At 37.8% G+C, this 25,818-nt stretch overlaps 1 protein-coding gene and 1 long non-coding RNA gene across 2 annotated transcripts; one reads left to right on the top strand and one right to left on the bottom strand.

The window, feature by feature from the left end:
* Positions 1–2,348: 2,348 nt before the first annotated feature.
* Mrps33 (mitochondrial ribosomal protein S33) lies at positions 2,349–17,142 on the bottom strand. The gene is made up of 4 exons (XM_020156996.2): positions 17,032–17,142; positions 15,477–15,497; positions 12,406–12,647; positions 2,349–2,753 (listed from the first exon to the last, which is right to left on the bottom strand). Exons 3-4 carry the CDS (start codon positions 12,618–12,620, stop codon positions 2,648–2,650), a joined length of 321 nt encoding a protein of 106 aa, XP_020012585.1. The 5' UTR covers positions 12,621–12,647; positions 15,477–15,497; positions 17,032–17,142; the 3' UTR covers positions 2,349–2,647.
* Positions 17,143–17,150: 8 nt separating this feature from the next.
* LOC141419253 (uncharacterized) lies at positions 17,151–24,513 on the top strand. Its single transcript, XR_012444030.1, has 3 exons — positions 17,151–17,310; positions 19,330–19,410; positions 21,139–24,513. It is a non-coding gene; the product is annotated as an uncharacterized lncRNA (long non-coding RNA).
* Positions 24,514–25,818: the final 1,305 nt, after the last annotated feature.

Below are 25,818 nucleotides of genomic sequence, written 5' to 3'. Positions count from 1 at the left end.
TAGGATCACATCATCAGTAAACCATGTTATAACCCCCTCGACTTTTGAATACAAAACCGAGCCTTTCTACTATGCCATACCGAAATCAAAGGCAAACTCCTCCCTGCACACTAAACACCAAACATTAGGGGGAAAGCACATTCAGGTTTTGACTAGAAAATAATTAAACCACTGGCTATTTGAAAGCTGGAATTAGATTTTTTTTATTGTACTTATCCTCATCTGAACCCTTGGTCACCAGTGTCCTAAAATGTGCTACTTTCTACTGGCAGTTAGAGTTAACTCTTCCTCCTTATCCTACTTCCCAGCTGGTCCGCTGCAGTGCAGCGTAGGTTGTTTTGAGTCACACGGCATTTATTCTAACAGTTGGTTTGAGGGTACAGCTTATGTGCAAATAAATTCTCTCTTTAGTTTCTGATTTTCAGCTTGGAGTAACGGCACACTAATAACTGCTCGGTTATCAACAAACTTCTCCATGAACCATTGTTAGGGATCCTTAAAGCTTAAAGCCTCAGGGTCTGATCCATGTTGAAGTTCTCCCATTAGTTAGCAAATACACCCATTCTTTTGTTCCTTACTCTTGGCTTCTGATAGTTACTCTCTAAAATATGATGCTAATTCTCCTAAATTCCTCTTGTATTCAGGCTTTCTTCAAAAGCTGATCACATAATTCATAATCACTTAGCTATGCTTGGTTCTGGCTGAAACTGTATTCCTCACCCTAATATCCACCCATACCTGCCAAGAACATGTGCATGTGTCTAAGCAAATGCCTGAGACCTTGCCAGTGCTACAACACACACACACACACACACACACACACACACACACACACACACACTCACTCACTCACTCACTCACTCACTCAAATAATCTTGGACCCCATATCTATTTGCTTCTGTATTTCCTCTGATTGTGTCAAGCATATAGCATGTGCTCAGTATAAAGCTGTAAATGAATGGTCTTTCAGATTTCTGTTTGAACTTGGTTCTATTAGACATAAATCATCCAATTTTAGGTAGTATTTTTTTAAACAGGCTATACACCCCAGCCATACCATCTGGATTATGCATCTTTAAAAATAACATTGTCTAACATATGTATTTACATAATGTATAAATAACATTGTCTAAACATACGTACTGGTGATTCTCACTAGTCCAGGAGTCATTCAGTATTGCAGGGAAAGACAACTGTATCTGGAGGGTTGCTGTATCTCCTCTTGTCTATATACTTTGCTTCTTTTTTCAATACTGGGGTTTGAACTCAGGGCCTCACACTTGCTAGGCAGGAGAACTCCCCCTTGAACCATCCCGCCAGTCCCTTTTTTGTGTGTTGGGTATTTCTGAGATGGTGTCTTGCTTTTTGCCTGGGACTGCCCTTGCACTTCAAGTCTCCTAAGTTTCGAGGATTACAGGTGAGACACCAATGCCTGGCTACATTTTGCTTTTTGTCTGAGAGGTAGAAACAGAGGTTACATATAGTTAACACTGTTGTGGCAACTTAAAGATGTTAATTTTTTTTTCTTTTTTTTTTTTAACCACAATAAAGAGGGAAAAAGAAGAAAGTTTACTGGATAGTAAGATTCAGAATAACTAAATTTTTATACACACACACACATGGACACAAACCCCTCAAAACCTCTTTGGAATTCAGGGCTATAATACAATAAAACTAGCAATTACTTAAACACATACAACAGTCATCTCCAAACAAAAGATCTTACTCTCTGACCTCTGGTTAAGTTGGTTATATCCAAGCTTTTATCTATCTGCATATTTATTGCCAACTTTGAACCAGTGATTTGTTTCAATTTTTTTGAATGAAACAATTTCTTCTTATTTTAGGGCTTTACAAATGGTGTTCTCTTTGCCTCAAACACTTTCTCAAGATTGTTCTTTTCTCATTTATTCTTCAGGACTCAGCTTAAGTTAATTTCTTTATAAAGGCCTTCTTTAAACTTCCTAAAGTTTAGAAGAATCACCTTGGCAATCCATACATTCATCCATTCAGCCTCTCACAGAAGTCTGCCTTTTTCCTTTGTATCATCTAATACAATTGTATGTCACTTTGTTAGTCTGTCCCATAGACTAAAAGTTCTATGAGGCAGAAACTGTTTATCTGGTTAACTGTTGTATCATCAGTGTCCCAGTACCTGTATACAGTGGATGTTAAGTACTCTTTTCCCAGAAAAGCCTTTCATCCCACTTAGATACCCTCAAAGGAGTAGGTGAAGACAGCCATAAAGTTTGTGAGCTTGGTGGTGGAGACAGTGGCTGAATGGCCAGAGTGATGAAAGAAAGTTAGGGCTGGATGAGTGGGAAGCAACAAGGGAGAGATGAGGAAAGTATGGGACACGCATTTAATAAGGTTTCCTGTCTACTCCCCCATGATTCTATCCCTACCCCAAACATGTCATTAAACAACAATTTATTTGTTCTTTTAGAGGATTAGGTAAACCTCAGATTATAAAACCGAGACCAAAATAATTTTTCAGAATTAAGAGTATGTTCAAGAAACCAGTCACACTTTAACTGGATTGGATGATGTAGTTCTCCAAATAACCTTCATTGAGGAAGTATGTTCCTCTATTATGTTCCTCCTCTCAGTCACTAAAGAAGATATGTTGTTTCTTGATGGGCTGGCACTATTTCTTTTTTGCTGCTCTTTTCCCTTCTCCTTTCTTTGGTTTCCCTTTTCCACGAAGCTTCTTTAAACGTCTTTGCTCATCCTTAAAATCCTGATGCTCGTCTCTGAATGAAGAAAGAAAAATTAATCAACCAGTTGTTTTTATCACATTGGAAAAGTACACCAATCCAGCACTGTTCTTCTAAGTAGTTTGGGTTATCAATCCATTTTTCAGTACTCATGCTCAATTTGGTGAAGAGAAAGTACAGGTGGTCTCCAACACACAGATGGACTGGGTTCCAAAAATCATTTCTAAGTCACTTCCTCCTCATAGAACAACCACAAATGGCAGATAGCCTCCCAGGCCAGCCCAGATAAGCCTATGTATCTATGATACACACTGACTTACTCTTATTTCCTGACCTTAAAATTAAACACTGAGAGAAGCAGCAAGTGGGTTAAAATATTCAGTAGCTACATAGAGACCCTGACTGCCCCAAGAATTAGCATCTACTAACAGTGGGCAGAGTTTTGGAGGATGCAGCCTTAATGGCAGCGGATGCTGCATACAAAAATGCTGCTGACAAAGACTCAGGCAGAAGGAAGTCAGATGAAGAGAAAAATACTACAGGCATCAAGAAGCTTATTTATGCATTTGGATGACGTAGAAGTTGAAGTCTGCTTACACTGTGTTAAAATGTCTACATCTTAAGATGAAGTCCGCAAAGAACAGCATAGTGCTTAAACGGCTGTGGAACCCATTTGAACCGAGGTTCAAATCACAGCTCTCCACCATTTACTAGCTCTGTGACTTTGGATAAGTGATCTGCGCCTTAGTTTTCCTTATCTGTGAAGTATGATGGTAATGGTATTATAATTACATGTAAGAGAAAGGTGTGCTAGGCTGGTTTGAAATAGATTGGTTTATAGAATTCAATGTCTCATTCCATGAATGTGATGGACAGTGAACAACAGATCTCTTTGGGATTAGCCATGGATGCCAAATAATTCTCAACAGAGCAGCCAGAGTAGTACTTGTAAAATCTATGTCAGGAGAGAACTAAGATGGTAAATTAGAAGCCAGCAATATTCTCTACCTTCTCTGTAACTCGGAAGCAAAACAGGCAGAAAATACCTCCTTCATGAGTTTTTAAAGTTGCTAAACAGAGCTGAGTCTCTGGCCACTAACCTCTGGGCAGCTGGGCGCCAGATGATAAGAAGCATGAAACAGCCATGAAGGAACTCCACAAATCAAAAGCTAGAGCTGGGGTGCAGGAAGTGATGGCCATCACAGGGTCTAGCCCAAGTTGAGTGGGAGAACAAGTTGGAAGTCAGTGTAGCATTAACAGTGTAGGAATTGTGGGGGATGAGTAGGAAGCAGACTGGAGTTGACACCAGAGGGGAGCAAATCTGTATGAACTGGGAGATTAGGAGTTGCTGCCCCTGGGAGCCAGGAGGGGAACTTGCATACAGCATGTGCTGTCCTGGGGTTCTGCCTTGCAGGAATGGGCAGGCGTTCTGCCACTAAGCTAAATCCCCAAACCAGACAACCCTCTCTGCACTAATCTATTTAGACTTTAAAAACAACAACCCTTCACCCCTTAAAACACAAAAACTGCTTTGGCAGGGGCAGGAGAAGACACACTCAACCATCAAAGAAATATTGACTGATTTTGAAAACAAAATCTCCCTGCCTTTTTTCCTTTCTTTTTTGAAGGCAGTCATCATTTTATCTCTATTTTCTTTCTTGACTCTTTTGTCTTTTTCTGTACATATTCTATAGTGTTCTCTCTCACAATTATTTCTGATACTTTCAAAATATATACTTTTCCCTATCTTACCTCTTCTCATCTCATGCCCCCCACCCCAGGCAATATTGTGACTTGAACTTAGGATCTTGGGCTTGCTAGATCAGGTGCTTCATCACTTGACCCATGCCTTCAGCCCTCCCTCTTCTTTTTATTACTTAATTATTAATACCTATACCTTAAATTTTTTTTTTTGTTTTAACTCTGTACTTATCCTCTAAGTATTCTAGCTCCTATCCTTTATAACCTGATTGGGGGAGTAGTTGATGCTCATAATTTTTTTTTTGCTACATTTAAATATTGGGTTTGGTTCTGAATTATTGATTTTGTTAATTTCTGTCTGCTTCCTCTCCTCTGACAAGTAGTAAAAGAGATATCCAACTTAACAGATGAGCAAATCACAATGTAGAAACACAATATGAGGACTGGAAATGTGGCTCAGTTGGTAGAGCACTTGTTTTGCAAGCATGAAGCCCTGAGTTCAAACCTCAATCTCACCAAAAAAAGAAAAAGAAAAAGCAAAGCAATGTGACTCCTCCAAAAGTTCGTAACACCTTAATAACTGAACCAAAAGATACAAAAATGGCTGAAAATTCCAAATTATTCAAAAGTTTACTTTAAAAATTGATTAATGATCTCAAAGAAGATTTAAACAAACAGATAAATGAAGTAAAGAAATCAATTCAAGATGTGGACAAAAAAGTCAGCAACATGGACAAGAAATTCAGCAAGGAAACTGAGATCACTGAAAAAAAGAAAATGAACAGAAATGTTTGAAATGAAAAGCTCAATAACTCACAAATAAAAACACAGTAAAGCATTATCAGTAGACAAGCAGAAGAAAGACTATCAGAGACTGAAGGTAAGATCGAGGAACTATTACACTAAGACAGCCAGAAAGAAAAAGAATAAACAATCATGATTACAACCTTCAAGAACTCTGTGGCAAGATCAAGAGACCAAACCTAAGAATCCATGGGGTAGAAGGAGGTGAAATACAAATGGAAGGCTTAGGAAACCTATTCAATGAAAACTTCCCAAATATTGGGAAAGATATGGATATCCAAGTACAGGAGGCATTTAGAATCCTAAATAGATATGACCAGAAAAAAAATCTTCTGTATCACATTACAGTTAAAACATCAAGCCTAGAGAACAAAGAAAGGATATTGAAATCTGCAAAAGAAAAATGCCTACCAACAAAGGCAAAATACATTATACCTCTGCAGAAACCTAAAAGACAGGAAAGTATGGGATGATATATTTTAAGCTCTGAAAGAAAGTAACTGCCAACCAAGATTACTATATCCAGCAAAGTTAACCTTCAGAATTGATGGAGAAATAAAGACCTTTGAAGCTAAGCAAAAGCCAAAGCAATTCATGACTATTAAACCAGCACTGCGAAAGATACTTAAAGGAATACCACACAGAGAGATGGGAAAAAGATATTCAAAAAGAGAGCTCAGAAAATAATAAATTTCATGAGAAGAATACATAAGCACACTAGAATTAGGAAAAAATTAAACATGCTTAACCTAATAAACTAGCAAAGTCCTAAGAGGAACAAGGGAGGAAGAAAATAACAAACAGTACTCAAATCAACCAGGAAAAAAGAACTACAAGAATCAGTAAACACCTCTTAATGATAATCCTAATATAAATGGTGTTAACTCTTCAATCAAAGACATATTCTGGCTAATTGGATTAAAAAACAAGATCCAACTGTTCAATGCCTACAAGAAACACACACCACAAGTAAAGATACACACAGGCTAAAAGTGAAAGGATAGAAAATGATATACTTAGCAAGTAAAAGTCAAAAGCAAGCAAGAGTGGCTATACTCATCTGTGAAAGTAGACTTTAAGCCAAAACTACTCAGAAAAGGTAAAGGGAATATTAATACATATCACATATTAATAAAGGGAATAATTTATCAAGAAGACATAGTGATTGTTAATATATATGCAGTGAATGTCAGTGCACACTACTGGACATAGACAGACATATTCAGATACAATAATAATGGGTGACTTTAACACTCCACTCTCATTAATAGATTGTTCAGACCTCCTATCCCTTCTTAAAAAAAAAAAAGTCAAGAGACATACCTCAGAGTTAAACCACACAATAAGATCAACTGGATTTAACAGACATCAAAAGAATATTCTATTCAGCAAGTGAATACACATTCTTCTCAGCAATGCACAGAATTTTCTCCAAACTAGGTAACACATTAGGCCATGAAGTAATTCTTAACAAATACAAAAAAAAAACCCCTAATATAATTTCCTGTATCTTAACAGGTCAGAATGGAATAAAACTAGAAATAGTAAGCGAAACTAAAGAATCTGTATAAACACATGGAGACTGAATGATAATACACTTCTGAAAGAAGAAATTAGAAGGAAAAAATTCCCAGAATCAAATGAAAATGAAAGCTTAATAACACACCAGAACCTTTGGGACACAGCAAAGTCAGTGCTAAAAGGAAACTTTATGACTGCCTAAATAAAGAAACCAGAGAGATCTCAAATAAATAACCTACTGATGCACCTCCAGGTCTCAGAAAAACAACAGGCCAAAACCAAAACCAGTAGACAAAAAGAATGATAATGATCAGGGTAGAAATTAATGAAATAGAGACTAAAAGAACAATTCAAAAAATTAATGAAAGAGTTGGTTCTTTGAAATGATAAACAAGACAGACAAACCCTTAGTCAAGCTAACTAAATGAGAAGCCCCAAATTAATAAAATTAGGAATAAAAATAGGGTATTACAAGAAATACAAATGAAATTCAGAGGATCATCAGGGAATGCATCAAAAACTTATATTCTAATAAATTGAAACTCTAGAAGAAATGGATAAATTCCTAGACACATATGACCTATCAAATTGAACCAAGAGGATATAAACAATTTAAACAGATCTATAATGAGCACTGAGATTGAAACAATAATAAAGAGTCTCCCAACAAAGTTCAGGACCAGACAAATTCACTGCTGAATTCTACCATACCTTTAAAGAAGAACTAATACCAATGTTTCACAAACTATGCCATAAAATAGAAAGGTGGGGAATGCTACTAAACTCATTCTACAAAGCCAGTACTACCAACCTGATATCAAAACTGGACAAGGGCACAACAACAACAAAAAAAGAAAATTATTGCCCAATTTCCTTGATGAATATAGATGCAAAAATTCTCAACAAAATACTTGAAACTGAATTTTTTTTTTTTTTTTTTTTGCAGTACCAGTGGTGAAACTCAGGGCCTGCACCTTGAGCCATTCCTTTTTGTATTACGTATTTTCAAGATAGGGTCTCGCAAACTATTTGCCTAGGCTGGTTTCGAGCCGTGATCCTCCTGATCTCTGCCTCCTGAGTACCTAGGATTATAGGCGTGAGCCACCGGCACCTGGCTTGCAAACTGAATTTAACAACACATCAAAAAGATCATACAAGGCCAAGGTTCCAGTGGCTCACCCTTGTAATCTTAGCTACTCGGAAGGTAAAGACAGGAAGATCAAAGTTTGAAGCCAGGCCAATAGTTCATAAGACCCTAACTCGAGAATACCCAACACAAAAGAGAGCTGGTGGAGTGGCTCAAGTGGAAGAACACCTGCCTAGAAAGTGTGAGATCCTGAGTTCAAACCCCAGGACTGCAAAAAGATAAAAGATCATGCAACATGATCAAGTTGGCTTTATTCCAGAGATGCAAGGATAATTCAATATATGCAAATCAATAAATTTAATACTGTACATAAACAGAATAAAGAACAAAAAAAATCATGATTATCTCAACAGATGAAGAAAGTCTTTTGACAAAATTCAATATCTCTTCATGTTAAAAGTCCTGAAGCAACTAGGAACACAAGAAACATACCTCAACATAATAAAGGATATGTATGACGAACCTATAGCTAACATACTAAATGTGGAAAAACTGAAAGCATTTCCTCTAAAATCAGGAATGAGACAAAGGTGTCTACTCTCTCCATATTGTGCTTGAATTCTTAGCCAGAGCAATTAGGCAAGAGAAAGAAATAAAAGGGATACAAATAGGAAAGGAAGAAATCAAACTATCCCTGTTTGCAGATGATATGATCCTATACTAAAAAGATACTAAAAATTCTACTAAAGACTGTTAGATCTGAAAAACACTTTCAGCGAGGTAGCAGGAGACAAAACTCAACATAAAAAAACAGTAGCTTTTCTATACATCAATAATAAACTTGCTTAGAAAGAAATCAGAGATATAATCCCATTCACAATAGCTTCACAAAATAAATAAAATACCTAAGAATAAGCCTAACTAAGGAATAAACCTAACCTAACTGTGATGAAAACTATATCACTGAAGAAAGAAACTGAAGAGGATACTAGAAGATAGAAAGACCTCCTGTGTTTGTGGATCGGCAATGCTAGTATTGCAAAAATGGCTATCTCACCAAAAGCAGCATAAAGATTCAATGCAATCAAAATTCCAACGATAATCTTTACAGAAAGAAAAATCAACCCTAAAATTCACATGAAAGTATAAAAACTCTAAATAGCCAAAGCAATTCTAAGCAAAAAGAGCAATGTTACAGGTATCACAATACCTGATTCCAAATTATCCTACTGAGTCACAGTAACAAAACCAGCATGGTACTGGCATAAAGAAAGATATGTAAACCAATGGAATAAAACAGGAAATCTAGAAACAAACCCACTCTGATACAACCATATGACTTCTGACAAAGGTGCCAAAAACATATGTTGGAGTAAAGACAGCCTTTTAATGGTGTTGGGAAAACTGGATATTCACATATTAATCTGAAGCTAGAGCCCCATCTCTCACCTTGCACAAAAAATCAATTCAAAATGAATTGGACTCTAATGTAAGATCTGGAACTACTACAGAAAACACAGGAAAAACACTTTTATAGGCAAAAGCACTGACTTTCTGAATAGGATCCAATAGCTAAGGAAATAATAGGAAGATCTGACAAATGGGACTACATTAAACTAAAAAGCTTCTGCACATCGAAGGAAACAGAATGGGAGAACATGGTTGCCAGTTATTCATCTGACTAGGGATTAGTGCCCAGAATATATAGAGAACTCAAAAAGTTAAACACTAAAAGAATAACCCAATTAATAAGTGGGCAAATGAATTAAACATTTATACTTCTCAAAAGAAATATAAGCGGTCAATTAACAATGAAGAAATGCTCACCATCCTTAGCCATAAAGGAAATGCAAATCAAAACGACACTAAGATTCCTCTTCACCCTATTCAGAATGTCTATCATCAAGAAAAAAAAAATACTGGCAAGGAGATCTGTACACTGTTGGTAGAAATATAAACTAGTACAGCCACTATGGAAATCAGTATGGGGTCTCCTCAAAAAACCAAAAGCAGTGGTATGATCCTGTTATACCACTCCCAGGCATATATCTGAAGGACTGTAAGCCAGCATACAACATGTCTGCACACCCACGTTTACTGCAGCACTACCCACAACTGCCAAGGTTGTGGAATCAGCCTAGGTTCCCAACAAGTGACAAATGTGTAGAGAAAATGTGATACATTTACACAATGGAGTATTATTTAACCATAAAGAATAAAATTATGTCATTTGCAGGAAGGTAGAACTTGAGATCATCACATTAAGTGAAGTAAGTCAGGCTCAGACAAGTACATTTTTCTCTCATATGTGGAATGTAGACCTAAATATGGCATGAATGTAAAGGAGAGCCTGTTTTGGGGTGGGGAACCAGTGGTATGGGGCAGGGAGAAAGGAGAAGTTGATGCAGAGACAAATATGATCAAGGTACATTATATGCATGCATTAATATAACATAATGAAACCCATTAAAAATTCTAAAAAGGGGATAGAAGGGGGGGTACATTAAGAGTAATAGAGGGGGTGAATATAATCAAAGTACATTGTATGCATGTATGAAAATATCACAACGAAACCCCTCTGTACAAGCAATATGCACTAATTTTACGTATCAGATCAGATCACTCCATTGCTCACAATCCAGCAAATGGTTGCCCCTTTCACCCAGAGCAAAAGCCCCACTTCTTCTGATGATGCTCACAGATGCTGTGACCTGCCTCCTGTCCTACCACTGTTCTTAGTCTGCACTGCTCCTGGGTCATTCCAGGCACACTCCTGCCTTTGTTCTGCTCTTATCTCTTCCCCAGGTTTCATGTGGCTCACTCACCACCTTCAAGCCCCTGCCTAAACTGCTGTCCTGTTCTATTTCAGGCTATAACATGCCCTCTCCCCACCCACCATGGGCTCTGTCAGCACTCTGGATCCTGCTCAGCCAGCCCTGCCTTCCCCCCCATAGCAATTTCAACTCTGTAACACAACACATAATTCACTCATTTATTACAATTTTTTCCTTCTTCTTTTCCTCCCCTATTTTTGTCAACCCTTCGATAGAAAGACAGCTCCACAGAGGCAGGGGCATTTGTCTCTATTGAAGAAGTATACCAGCATAAGGCTAAATGAGTAAATCAATTGTTTCTGAGAACGTGTCCTTTCATTTCTCTTTTACAGGCCTTTGAATCAGATTGTGTTTACTAAAGGGACTACCCTTCAGTAAAGAAATAGTTTAACTATGGATGATGCTACAGAAGGCCTCAAACTGGAAGCAGCACTTTCTATAACTAGTGACTAATTCATGAAAATTAATTTCGTTTTCCCATAGATAGCTAAGTGTTAATTGTTTTTTTCCTTATCTCCGCAGACAGCCAGGTCTTCATTCTTCAAACAAATGGAATGCAGTGGCAAACAGATACATTAAAATAGTTGAATATGATTCTGTTACAGGTTATAATCTACTCAGGGGATCTGGTTTCCAACATTTTATTTTGAGTCAAAATAAAATTAGTTTTTATTTTCTGAGCCTAGACTAATAGTGAGGGAGATAGTCCAAGCAATTCCAGACATTCAAAACAGGTCATGGATTATAATCTCTGATAATGTATGAACTAAGAATATTCTATTTTGTTCACTGCTGTTCCCCCAGAGCCCGTCTTAAGTACCTACACATAGAAGGTACTTAAGAAGTATCTGTTGGATAAATGTATCAACCTTTTGCTTTCTGGAATGAATATTGTAGTGTACTATTAACTTTGTCATATTAGAATGAATGGTCCCAAATTAAAAGATAAGTCCAATTAAAATGTCAAATTTTAAAAAAGATGACATACATTTTAATGTTACGTATTATGTATTGTCTGAATTCTTTGTAATGGGCATGTATAAGTTTGGTAGTGAAAAAAATTTGAAAGAGGAATGATCATTATACGTATTTGATCTTTTTTCTTTCTAGAGAGGTGTGTGGTCTAAAGCATGCATTTTCTAGGCCTATCCAAACACACACAGTGTGGTGTTAAGAGCCTGTGCCATTTGTGCCTTATCCTTAATGGTGAACTACAGCGTAGTTCATACATCAAAAAGCTACAAAATAAAAATGCCAGAAGTGAGTGGAAGGAGTAAGAATGCCAACAAAATTGCCACTAGCAGAGAAACTGGCTAGTAGGAGGTAGATCAGGTGTGGGGCAGGGACTCTGTCAGCTAATACCAAGAGCCTGCTGCTCTGGCAACCCTGGTGCGTCTGGGGTTTTCTTCTGCAGCACTTGGACCAGTTTTTCTGAATCCTTTTTAAAGTGCTCTTAGATTAATGAGTAATTAAACATCTCTCAGTATCAATTCCATGCTAGTATGGTTTTAGACATAATTAAAATACGTCTTCCAACAAGCATGTTTCTTTTTTTCCCAGTGTGCTAATTATGGATGTTTTGAAAGAGGGCTTTCCACCACAGATTAAAACTTCAGAACTACCTGGGCTTTCTTACTAGAGCCACAAAATTCTAAGGACAAAAGGGCTAAATTTTTTTCCCTTTGCCAATGTAGTAAACATATCTCTCACAGGTCCCTCTTTATTTATTTTTTGTCATCACCTGTAAAGGCCAAGAAAACGGAGTGTGCCCATGAGTGCAAAATACGTGTTGTGATTTGGATACCAGTCATAAGTCTCCTTCCTCTTAGCCAAGGGCTGTTCACTGAACAATTTCACCACTTTCATGGACTTGGAATCGGTAGGCCTGGCAACTTCACCAAAGAGGCGGGCACTCAGGCGAGACATGCGCAATGCATATTCTGAAAGTGAAGACATTTCTTGAGCAGTAAGGAACAAAATTCCCTACAGAGAATAAGAGAGGTAAACAGATTAGTGCGAAAAATTCTAAGATTATCTAGTAAACATTTTAGAAAATAAAAAATACAGTAAGCCACACATGAATTAGTATTCACAGACATGCCTTGGAGTTGAGAAACATCCACAGTACAGATGGCTATTTCCTTTGCAAACTTTACAACTGCAATTTATATATTTGCTTCACATACTATTGCCACTTTTACAATGACTTATTTTGTGATACAACAGGTTCCTTATAGGTAGTCAGTTTACTCATTTGCAGGCTGGATGAAGAGGACAGGGAAACAAGTTATTCTACCTCAGCATTGTTATTATACCTTTAGAAAACAACCACCTAAGCAATCTGCAAATAAATATGCTGACTGCTTGCCATTAAAGGTATAATCATGGCAGAGAAATAATTATGCTGTTGTTTTTATTATCAGTCTTTGAACACTGTTCTCCTCGAGGGCACCAGATGGCTCTGAGAACTGCTAATGAGTTATGAGGTCATTTGGCCTCTAGGTTACTGGATTGAATTCCGCCTAGAGACTGAGAGCCATTTGGGAAAAACAGGCAGTAGTGCTATAGAAATAAAAACTCAACAGCTCAAATAAGGCTCAAAAGATCCATGTTATTTCTGAATAAAAGGCACTTAGTTACTTATTGGCCTTAATGCAAACTAGCTAGGTTCTTATTAGCTGAAAACATTAACTTTGTTTTCAGACACAGAATGCTGAAATAGATATAAGAATGATAACCATTCTATGCAGAAAGTATAGGTAACAGACATAAACAGCTACATAAGGGAAGTGTAAAAATCAAGAATGTTGCTGGTGGAACAACTATGACATCTATTCTAGATTAGGTTACGGGTTACTGTTTGCAGAATATGCCAATTTGTGTGAAATTTTAAGAAGATGAGAACTGTCCCCTATCTGAGGGGACAGTTTAGCTGAGATGAAAAGGAGATGATTTCTAAAACACAAAAAAATGGCACCAACGTATCTTGAAAAGCCAATGGGAGAACTCTACCAAAAAAACTAGGGAACACTGCCAAATCATTTCTTTAATTTTTTACACATTACCTTTAAAAGGTACAGCTTATTTAGATTGAGTTAATACATCAAAAGGATACAAAATAAAAATTCCAGAAGAACGAGAGGAGGTAAAAATGCCAATAAAGCTGCCACCTGCAGAGAAAAGAGGCTCCTACAGACCTAGTAACAGGCAGATCAGGTATGGGCAGAGACTGTTACCCTGATAAAATTTTAAAACAGTGCTTGCAAGAAAACAAACTCAGCGTTTAAATTAAGGAAGTTTTAATTTCAAGATCCATTAAGAACAGAGGCTGGCTTTAAACCAGTTGCAGAATGTCAATTTTAACCCATTTGCCATTTCATCACCAACCAAGCAATCTTGGGCCAGCAGCGCCACCTGAAGGCCAGGAAGGGGAGAAATGTCTGATTCAAGATCTCTAATCCTGGGGACCATCTACAAGCCTTGCTCTTTGCTTTTTTTTTCACTTCCTGACTCTTGCTGCATTGTGTGACTGTAGCTGGCTGGGTTTGGTGATGTTAGGACTAGGGTTATATTTTTATCAATAAGAAAAAAGGTCATTAATAGTGTAATGTCTAAACAGAAAACAGCAATAAATCAATGCCCTAAACCACTAAAGGCCTTGCTAATGCACATAAGTCACTTTTAGAAGCTGCAGTAAGTTTCTTTGCATACTCTATCTTTCTACTTTAACCTTTTTCCAAACACCAGTTGAGAAAATAACAAGAAACTGTTTCTTCACTAACTTTGCCTTGTTTTACTTAATTGCCGTTACGAGATTAGAACCGATTTCTACTGCGATTGCACAGTATTTCCAGATACTTGTAGGCATTTTGCTACGATGTTTTTAGGAAAATATGCTCTGAATTCCAGACACTTTATATTTAAATAGTGGATTACTGGAGTCCTGAGGCCTAGCTTTGAGTACTGGTGCTGTTATTTATTACCTGGGTTATTCTGAATAGTTAGCTATTCTCTCTAAATTTTTAGATTCCTTTTTCTGAAAACAAAGCTTGCAGGACTGTTGTGAGAAATGAATAAGACAGTGGCATTCAGTAAGTGGTAACTGAAAGAAAAACTAAACTTCTCTGCAAGTTTGGTATTCAAATGTTTACACAGACACATTTGTCCATTCTCTGTCCTTATTTGAGAGAGAGAGAGAGAGAGGAAGGGTGGGTGGAAGAGGGAGAATTCATAGGAACACGTATCACAAAACTGAAGCCCTAAAATATTAAAATTTTCAAACTGATTCCTTTATTAGAAGCAAAGAATTATTTGCTAAACAGGAAAACTGAAAATCCTTACAATTACCAACACCATTGGTTTGTAGTATCTTTCCAGAGCACAGACATGGCTCTGATGGAGAATAGAGGAGTTTGGTGTATTTTTTTTTTTTTTTTTTTTTTAAACACAGGCTAGGCCAGCTATGTTGGAGGCAGAGATCAGGAGGATTGTGGCCTGTCCAGGCAAAAAAGTTAGTGAGATTTTATCTCAACAAATAAGCTGGTCATGGTGGTGCATGCATATGGCCCCAGCTCCCAGACCCGAGGGAGGCCTCAGGTAGATGGACGGAGATCCAGGCTGCTCCCAGGGACACACAAGAAACTCTATCTAAAAAATAACCTAAAAGCAAAAAGGGCTGGAAGTGTAAGCCAAGCGCATGAGAGAAATTCATACTCCAGTACTGCAAGAACAAGGTTTTTTTTTTACTAGTTTTAAATTTTACAAAATTTCAAAAGCCGTGCTTAGGACTTTTTAGGGCCCTATTGTACTTACTTATAAAATCTTCAATTTTATCTAAAGAGAAAAAAAGAAAAAAAAAGAATATGATGACTGTATTAATGACATTAAAAGGTAAATAATTTCCATGTCAATTAGATTTTGAGTCCCATAAAACCATTCTTAAGGGATACAAAATATTCACTTTAAAATGCCATCTTTCTTTAAACGTGGACTGAAGAAAATTATGGTACTATGGAGAAAAAAAATAACTGGACTTAAAATTACTTGCTGAGCACTGCTGGCTCATGCCTGTTATCCTGTTTGGGAGGCTGAGCTTGAGAGGATCATGGTTTGAGGCCAGCCCAGGCAAACAGTTTACAAGACCCCATCTCCAAAATAACCAAAGCAAAATGGACTGGAGGTGTGGCTCAAGCAGTAGAGAGCCTGATTTACAAGTGCCAAGCACTGACTTCAATCCCCAGTCCCACCAAAAACAAACACAAAAAACCCCAACTATTCAAATGTGCTCAGCAAAACACATTAAGCCCACACAAGAAGAAAATTCCTTGTATTTTTCTCTTTGGTATAAAAGGGCAGGTTTCTTTGACCTTTCTGGTAGGTCTGACACATTTAAAAGATCAGTTTTATTTCAGTAATTGGCTTTGCATTAGGTTTGCCTTTCTCTTTGAAAGGTGAAGATAAAGTGCACGAGTTCTTAACCCAGAGATGCCTCAGCTTTTTGGATCTGTAAAGCTTGGTGCTGAAATGTGCATTTGTGTGTAAATGTGTATTAGTGACCCACGCGGACGTTTCACGTGTATCCCACAAACCGTGTCACTGGGAAGAAAGCCTTTTCTGGTTTCTCAGAGGACACAGGCTTCGGAGGAGAAAAGCTGGTTGGACTCTTGCCTCTGCCTCGTGTCTTTTTCTTAGTGGTCCTTCTTCTTTGCCTCGGTCTCTCACCTACTTTTTGGGGAGCGTCGGACCACCTAGCTGAATTGCGAGACCCATATGCAGACTCACCGCACAGGGCCCGCCTTGACCATCGGGACCAAGGAATGCACACGGTCCGCACTTGTCACAGAACAACCTAATCAGAATGCTTTCATACTTAAAACGGGTCGCAAGGGCATGAACGGCACTGAGTACACAGTAGTTTTATTCAGCTCAATTCTCGCTGACTCCACCACTCCCCCCTTAGCAGTGTCAACCGACGTCTGAATGGTACCGCATCACACAAATGATTTTGTTACGAATCACGTTATTGGATTTTTCTTAAGCTGGTAACAAAGTGCATCTGCATCCTCCACATAAAGCTACGGTGCAGAAGGCCGTCTAATGCCCTGAGAAACAGAGACGTGCACCGCCGTCTGATCCGGGAGGGGAAATTACCGCACAGGAACGCGGACGTCCTGAGTTTGATAAAATCCCCGACCCACGCAGGAAAACGCCGAGGTGTTTGTGGGCTACACGTGAAACGCGCGAGCTGGCCACTAAGGAAACGGATTCGTATTACTTCTGGAGACTCTACCAGATCGGACACCACCGCAGACCCTCTAGAGCTATCGCCGCTATCTCCCTGCAAGCCCCAAGTCACCGGCAACCTTACCTGGTCCTGACCTTCTTCACCCACGCGCCCCAGTTCCGGAAGGCCCGCCCCCTCGCTAGCGCCAAGCTGCGGTTGGACTTTACGGAGAGCAGTAGAGAAACGGAAATATGGAGGCTAGAGAGGAGCCTCGGTGACGACCCGGAAGGGCTAGTTCCTCTCTGGGGGCGGGGCTTCGAGGTAATACTTAGCCGCCTGCGCAGTGAGGCTAGCGCCTCAACTTGTGCAGAAGACTAGGGGAGACCGTGGGATGGGGAGAATGAGGGAGGCTTGGCTTTTCTGGTAGGTCCTGCAGGATTAGCCTGCTTTATTTTGTTTGCCTCCAGAAACTCTGAAGGAGTGGTGATGCTTGTGCTCTATGATGGGAGGATGGAATGCCATTTTTTACTTCTGTTTTCTGCTTTTCTTTTCATCCAGCCTTGACCTTATGTGTTCCCAGGGAATTACTTGACACAGAGGTCAAAGAGTGGCCTACCTAGGGTGCCACTGGTTTCTACGTCTCAGTAGTCTAGTATTTAGACCTCTCTTGACAGCTAGGAGAAACACTGTATGTATTTCACTCTACTAAGTTTGCTTTCAAGCAAGCCACATTTTACAGGTATTGAATACGTCACTTATTGAATACTTGATAGTTTATTTAAGAAATTAGTACTTGCTTTCTGAGCATTATTCAATGCCTTAGGGTAAATACTATGTACCTTGGAATTAAGGCAAATCAGCAGTGAGCTATATACCTAAAGGGTATTCAATTGACACCGTTTTCCCTCCTACAGAATATATGTTTATCAGGTTAAGTTTTGATACGTTATCAACTCATGTTTTAGGAAACAGTTTTTTAAACTTGAGTGTAGTGACTGTAGTTAAATTTACGCTGAGGGTGATGAGACTTCTATGCATAATTACAATAAAAAATGTCCGGATAACAGAGCTCCTAGGAGAAATTTCACCCTGTTTTTAGTTGGATGGACATTATCTTATCCCTCCCAAGTTGTATAAACAAGGAGAGGTCCTTTACATGTTGACTGTTAGGAAGTTTAAAGCCAAATTTGTAGTTGTCTCATGGGAAGAGAAATATTAGATGTATAAGTAATTCCTTGTTATCTGTGGGAGTTTGGTTCCAGGACCTGCCATGGATGTCATAATCCACAGATGCTGAAATCCTTTATGTAAAATTAAGTATTTACATATAACTTATGCACAGCTTCCTATATAGTTTAAGTCATCTTTAGATTATTTATAATACCTAATGCAATGTAACAACCATGTAAATAGTTGTTGCATTGAATTATTAAAGGAATAATGACAAGAAAAAAAGTTTGCTCATGTTCACTACAGACACAATTCCCGCCCCCCCACCCCAATATTTTTGATTCATGGTTGAATCTACAGATGCAGAACTCATGGATGTGGAGGAGGGACTGCTGTATTTGCTTAAACCTTGTTGGCTGTATTTTGTATATCCTTGTTTGTTCCACTTTCACCTGTCATTTGTATTTTCATTATGTTTTGTGAATCTTCATAAAACTACCATAAGTCTTGAAACACAGCAAGGTGTATTAGTCCTTCTGTGTTGTTAATAACCTAATACCACAAATTCAGTAAGTTATAAAGGAAAGTGGTTTAGGGCTGGGGTCCTGGCTTGAGTGGTATAGTGCTTGCCAAACAAGTGTGAGGATGTAAGTTCAAACCTCAGTACTGCCAGAATATGATAAAGCGATTTAAAAAAAAAAAGAGGCTTATTTTGATTCATGGTTCTGTTCTGAAGGTGAGGGCCCACATCTGGTGATAGCCTTCATGCTAACCAAATCTCAAGATGGTTCAGTGCATCACATGGCAAGAGACAGGGAGTGTGTGTGTGTTTGTGTGTACACACACTTGCATGTTCTCTGTCTCTCATTACAAAATCACCAGTATTCAATGAACTCTACCATTTTCTGTATCTAATCACCTCCCAAAGGCCCCACCCTTAAATACCCATAGTCAGATTAAGTTTCCTGCCCCTTAATACTTCATAATGAGAATTAAATTTCACCACAGAGATCTTCGGGGGACATACTCAAGCCATGGCTTAATGTGTAGAGTAACAGGTGTCTGTTTCCTCTAGGTTCTTTGCACTATGACTCATTAAGTCAAGTTCATGGGGCTCATTTTGTTTTCTTGAGGCTGCTGTAATAAAACACCATACACTTGGTAATAAGTTACCAAGAACAGAAAAATTACTCACGTTTCTGTAGGTTTTAAGTTTAAATGCAGGGTCATTGGACCAAAATCAACATGTTGACAGGGCTGTGCTTCCTCCAGAGACTCCAGTTGTTTGACCCTTCCAGCGTCTAGTGGCTGTTGGCATTCATTGTTTTTGCCCACATCACTTCATTCTTCAAGGTCAGTATCTTCAAATATTACTCTGCTCCCTCTCCTCATTGCCTTCTCTATGTGTTTGACCTTTTGCTTTCCTCTTATGTGGGAATCACAAATACACATGATTATATTTAGGGTCCACATGGCTAATACAAGACGCTGTTTCCAGCTTAAGATACTTAAAGTAGTAACATACTTAAAAGTTGTTTTCCAGTACAGGATAATGTTTGAAGATTTCAGGGATAAAGGAACATTTTTTTGCCTACCACAGAGTTGCAAGCACAAAGCCCATGAAACTGTCTAATCAGAAACTTATTAACGAAGAGGAAAGTTGGAATATTAACATAATAGAATAAAATTTAACCTTTTGTGGATATTGACTTTAACCATTTGTACCTCCAAGTCAGTGGTTTCTGTGGTACTGTGGTTTGAACTTATGCTTGCTAGGCAGGTGCTGTACTATTTGAACTATACCCACAGCCCTTTTTTGCTTTAGTTATTTTTCACATAGGGTTTTGCATTTTTGCCTGAGACCATCCTCTTACCTATGCCTTCCTGCGTATCTGGGATTTCAGGCACTTGACACCATGCCTAGTTTATTTGATGAGATGGGATCTCACTAGCTTTTTGGCTGGCTAGCCTCAAACCATGATCCTCCAGAAGTCTATCTCACAAGTGACTGGGATTACAGGTGTGGGTCTTCTACCAGTGGTTCTTCTTCCTCTTCTTTCTTTTGGTGGGATTGGGGTTTGAACTCAGGCCTTTGCCCTTGCAAAGTAGGCCCTCTATCGCTTGAGCCACACCTCCAGTCCTGCCAGTGGTTCTTTAAGAACATTTCTTATGGCCAGACGTGGTGGCACACACCTGGAATCCCAGCTATGTGGAAGGTATAGATAGGAGAATCCCAATCTGCAGCCAGTCCTGGGGAAAAATTTGAGAGCCTATCTGAAAAAATAACTAAAGCAATAAAGGGATTGGGGTATGGCCTATGGGGTAAAGCACATGTCTCATAAGCGCGAGTACTGAGTTCAAACCCCAGTACCACAAAAAAAACCAAAAGAACAACAAAAAAACCTTTTTTTTTTTCAGTTCAGAGGTTTGAACTGAAGGCTTAATGCTTGCGAGGCAGGTGCTCTACCACTTAAGCCATGCCTCCATTCCCCCCCAAACTTCCTATAGTCAGTGATTGCTTTATAGTTAGATATTACCTTATTTTATTTCTTTAGTCTCTTGTTGCTCACATTGTGGCCTTGAAAGCATTACTTGGTGCTATAGTTTGGATGTAGAATGTTTCTCGAGGCCCATGTGCTAAAGACTTTGTCTTCAGCTTGCCACTATTGAGGTAAGGCCTGGTGGGAGGTGTTAGGTCTTTGGGGATGTGCCCTCAAAGGGACGTAATGTGACCCCCAATCCCTTCCTCTTCCTCTCTTTTCCCATCCTAGTGAGGAAAATTGGCTGTTTGCCATTATGTGCTATCTTGCTGTAGGCCCAATGCAATGGGGACATTGGTCATGGACTGAAACTTCCAAAACTGTGAGCCAAGATAAAACTTTCCTCTTTATAAGTTGATTTATTTCAGGCAATTGTTATAGTAATGGGAAGCTGACTAACAGTTGGTTATGAAATAATTTTAGTTGGTCAAGACCAGCATTAAAAGACATTAGAATAGGAAATATCAGACTGTGATATTGTTTGATGAAGGAATATATATGTGCAAATTGAATCATAATATAAATATACTTCTTACTCTAGATTGTGGTAACCCGGAAAGCCTCTACTGTAAGTGACTTCATTTTTCATCAAACTCTATGGCAGTTGTTCCTTGCTATTAGGCAGAGCAAGAATTAAAGCTCACATCTACTTCAAGTTCTTAGTGTATGACTTAGTCCATGGAAAAGGTAGTTACTTAGTACTTTGAGTAAATCAATTTATAGATTCCCCCCATTTCCACAGGTATTCTTTACATCACATGGGTTCTTTTCCACTTCTGAATTTATAACAGTTCTCCCACTTTACAAAAGAAAGGTATATCACGAAGGGTATAAAACACTCCAGGACAACCAACAAAAGGATAATTCAAATGTTTTGTGGAAAACTTCCTTTAATGATCAATAAAGGCACCATAAACTCTTCTTAAGGTTCGTATCTCTTCTTGTCTTGCATTAATTCCAGTTAAGGGTGAAGTATAGCTGTCAGAAGTATGGTAACTGGATATTTGTTGAGATTTTCTGAAATCAGATATATTGTGTGAGTATTAGTGGTGAGAATAATAGCAATTTTTCTTTAATCATAACATCTCTTTTATTCTTTAAGAAGTGCATTGTTATTGAGGGACTGTCTGGTGAGATCAAAGCAAAGCTAGCATCGAAAAAAATACTAAACTCTCAATTTTATTCACATCCTTAAACATAAAAAACAATTCTTTTCAGCTTTTCTCAGTATTTACCCAAAAAATATGTTATTATCTGAAAATAGAAGTAGCTTTGAATGGCTGAAATAGTTAATGATATTGATAATTACAAATGTGGATTGTTTTCAGGGACTTTCGTATTTTTCACAGTGCACTGGAATAAACAGCAAAAAGTTATACATATTTCAAGTTTGATATGTGTTGTTTAACAAAGGTTAACAGGTATAGTGGCAATCATTGATACAAACAATTATTTCCCATTTCCCTCTCCTCTAGTTGCATTGTATTTCATGGTAATTTTGGGCAGATGACTTTTTCTGGCCCATGAGTTATGAGCAGAAGAGCTGCCTCTGCCAGGGCAGTTAAATATCCACGTGAAGCTCGGGTGTTCCCTTTCCACAGAGACAATGGTGCTGCTCTTGTCAGTGTGGGCCCAAGAGGGCCTCTGAGAGACAGCACCTGTTCTGCTGCCACAGGGAAATTGACTTTAGAGATGAGCCATTGTTATCTTACGTCACTCATCTTTGTTGCTCGTTACTGCCACATGACCTACCTTATATTGGGTGACACATGGACCATATTATATTCTGTTATGAAATATGTAAATACGTCAATCCTGATTTCATTTCATCTTTTAATATGTTGAATTCTTTTATCCTCTTATAAACAAAAATAAAAGTATGATTTAGCTGCTGGCCTGATTAAAATTTTAATAGCATACACTTTCATACTTTGTTAAATATAAATGAAACATTTTAACGATTTTTCTTCAAAAATTGATTAGAGCTATTTAAGAATCTTTTGGTTTGTTTTGTTTTGAGACAAAGTGTCACTCTGTAGCCCAAGTTGGCCTTGAAATTTGTGATCCCTATGCCTCAACTTCCTGAGTGTTGGGATTACAGGCATGCACTTACCATGCCCCGCCAGAATTTTTTTTTTTTTTGTAGTACTGGGGATTGAACTCAGGGACCCATGCTGTCTAGGGAAGTGCTCTACTACTTGAACCATGCACACCCCCCCAGCCCTTTTGCTTTTGTAGGTTAGTTTGTTTTTCAGCTAGCATAATACCTTTTGTCCAGGCCAGGCTTGGATCAAAATCGTTCTACCTCTGCCCTCCCTAGAGGGCATGCCCAGCCAGAAATTTTAATACATGATTCTTCTTTAGTTATTCCTAAAAGCTGAAAACCAAAGATCAACATACACATAGACATATTTACTGAAGGAATACTGTGTTTTTTCATACTGTAATTCATAAATAGTGTTTATTTTAGTGAAATGTTTTATTATTATGGATTAACCAATGAGAAAAACCACTTAGGTTTATTGTTGGTTTTATGACATAAAATGGGTAAACTTACTCTATTAGTTTTGACATCATTTAATTAAGACTGCTTTTAAAATAATTGAGCTTATGAGATACATTTGATAATTTATTTCTTAGTTAAAAAACCTCAAAATACATATTCTAATACATTTATTTGTATTGAAAATGAAGTTAGGCTTCTTCTCAAAGTGAATCTGAACTAGTTGACTGGCTTTACAAATTAGATCACGTGACCAACAGGATGTTCTCTATAAATTGAATAAGCCATATCTGCAGCTCCAAGGCTTAGAGTGTGTATTTATGTATATGTATACTTAGCATATGATGGCATAAAATATTTTATAAAAATTTTGTATCAAATTAACAATATTTCCATTTTGCTAACCCTCCAAGAGTTATTTCAGATAAAACAAGGTAATTCTAAATAAAAACAAAATAAATACAGATTTGGCAAATCTCAGTATTGCTCTTTTTGTATTCTTTCTAAGACATTGTGAAAGTGAATGACTCATAATGACTAGATTATAAATTATTTTAAAAGTAGGTTGGGGACTGGTTGTGTGGCTCAAGTGGTAGAGAGCCTGCCTAGCATACCATACACAAGGCCCTGAGCTCAACCCCCATCCACACACACACACACACACACACACACACAGAGCAGGTTGAAAAGAATATTTTTCAGAAAGCTTGAAGAAGGAACCGTTTAAGTTGTCAGTTGACAGACCATTGCAAATAGACTTCCATGTAACCTTTGGCATGTAACCTAGAGACAGTTCAAAGAATTGGGTGATTTTGCCATTTACTGCAACATGGATGGAATTTGATGCTCATAAGCTTGATCTTGATGTATCTAGCCATGATTTTTGTTTGCATTCAACCTGTTTAGGATTATGTGACTTTTTAAAGCTATAAATTTATGCCTTTAATCAAATTAGGGAAGTTTTAGCATAAATTTATTAAGTAGTCGTTTTGCACCAATACTTGTCCTTCTAGGATTCCAATGAAATGATTGTTAGAACACTTGATAATATCTGTTCTTCAGATTGAATGACATGTGTTAATCTATCTTTAAATTCATTAGCTCTTTCACTTGTCATCATGTCTATTTTGCTATTGTGTTCGTCCAGTGAATTTTTCAGATGTTATATTTTTTGGTTCTAAAATTTATATTTGATTCTTTGTTACTATTTTCTCAATAACTTCTGTACTTTTATTCACTAAGGTATATTTAGCTTTACCTCATGAAACATGGTCAGAATGGCTACTTTAGTCTTTCTCTGATATCTGCAACATCTGAATCATCTCCAGGCTGTGATCGCTTGATTTCTTTTTTTTTTTCTTTTATTCATATGTACATACAATGTTTGGGTCATTTCTCCCCCCTTCCCCCACCCCCTCCCTTACCCCCCCCCGCTCCTTCCCTTACCCCCCCCCCTTACCCCTCACTACCCGGCAGAAACTATTTTGCCCTTATCTCTAATTTTGTTGAAGTGAGAGTATAAGCAATAATAGGAAGGACCAAGGGTTTTTGCTAGTTGAGATAAGGATAGCTATGCAGGGAGTTGACTCACATTGCTTTCCTGTGCATGTGTGTTACCTTCTAAATCTTGATTTCTTTTTCCCTGCAGGTTTGTTCACAATTTCTCAGTTCTTTGAGTGTTGAGAAATTTTGGATAGTGTCCTGGACAATGTGAATATTAAATTTCTCTCAAGCCTGTTTAAATTCTCTGGAGAATATTGATTTTTTGTTAGTTTTAATAGGCTAGATTCAGACAGTTTTGTATCACAGAGCTACATGTAAGAGCTAAAACTATAAACTTTTATAGAAATACATATACATTATTTAAGAACATTAATTAAGTTAGGCAAAATTTTCTTGGATAGTACATGAAAATCACAAATCATAAAATAAAATGTTGATAGCTACACTTTATTAAAATTTAAAACTTCTGTCTTTGAAATGCTCTGTTAAGAAAGTGAAGAGACTGGCTACAACTGGGAGAAAATATTTGCCATGCATATATTTAATAATGGGGACTTATACCCACAGTATGTAAAGAACTCTTACAACTCACTAAGACGATTAAAACATGGGTAAATGTGAACAGATACTTCACTAAAGAAAACATAAAGATAGTAAATAAGAACATGAAAAGATGCTTAGTATCATAGAATAGCAGGGAAAATTGAGATAAAACAACAGACTCAGAATGGCTAAAATTAAAACAGGCAGTAAAATGTACTAATGTGGATGTGAAGTGAATAGGATTGGAAAGTGGTATCACCACTGTGGAAATCAACTTGAAGATTATGATAAAATTAAATATATACTTACCAAAAGATACCAACAATTCTACTTCACTCAAGAGAAATGAAGAAAATATGTTTACAGAAAAACATGGACCTAAATGTTTATAGCAGTTTTATTTATAGTAGCCCAAACAGAGAAACATCACAAAAGCCCATCAACTGACAAGTAGATAAGCAAGTTATGGTACCTGTGTACAATGGGATCCCTTAAATAATAGAAAGTAATAAATTATGGGTGCATACACATACATGAATAATCCCCCAAATCATGTGGTAAGTGAAAGAAGCCAGACACAAAGGGCTACATGCAGTATGTGTCCATTTCTATGACATTATGCAAAAGGTGTCCCACAGGCACTGGAAACTATAGGGGCAAATAAGTGGTTGC

The sequence above is a fragment of the Castor canadensis genome, chromosome 2 (assembly GCF_047511655.1).
Source record: "Castor canadensis chromosome 2, mCasCan1.hap1v2, whole genome shotgun sequence".
Taxonomy (NCBI): Eukaryota; Metazoa; Chordata; class Mammalia; order Rodentia; family Castoridae; genus Castor; species Castor canadensis.
This window is presented reverse-complemented; position numbering and strand designations above follow the sequence as displayed.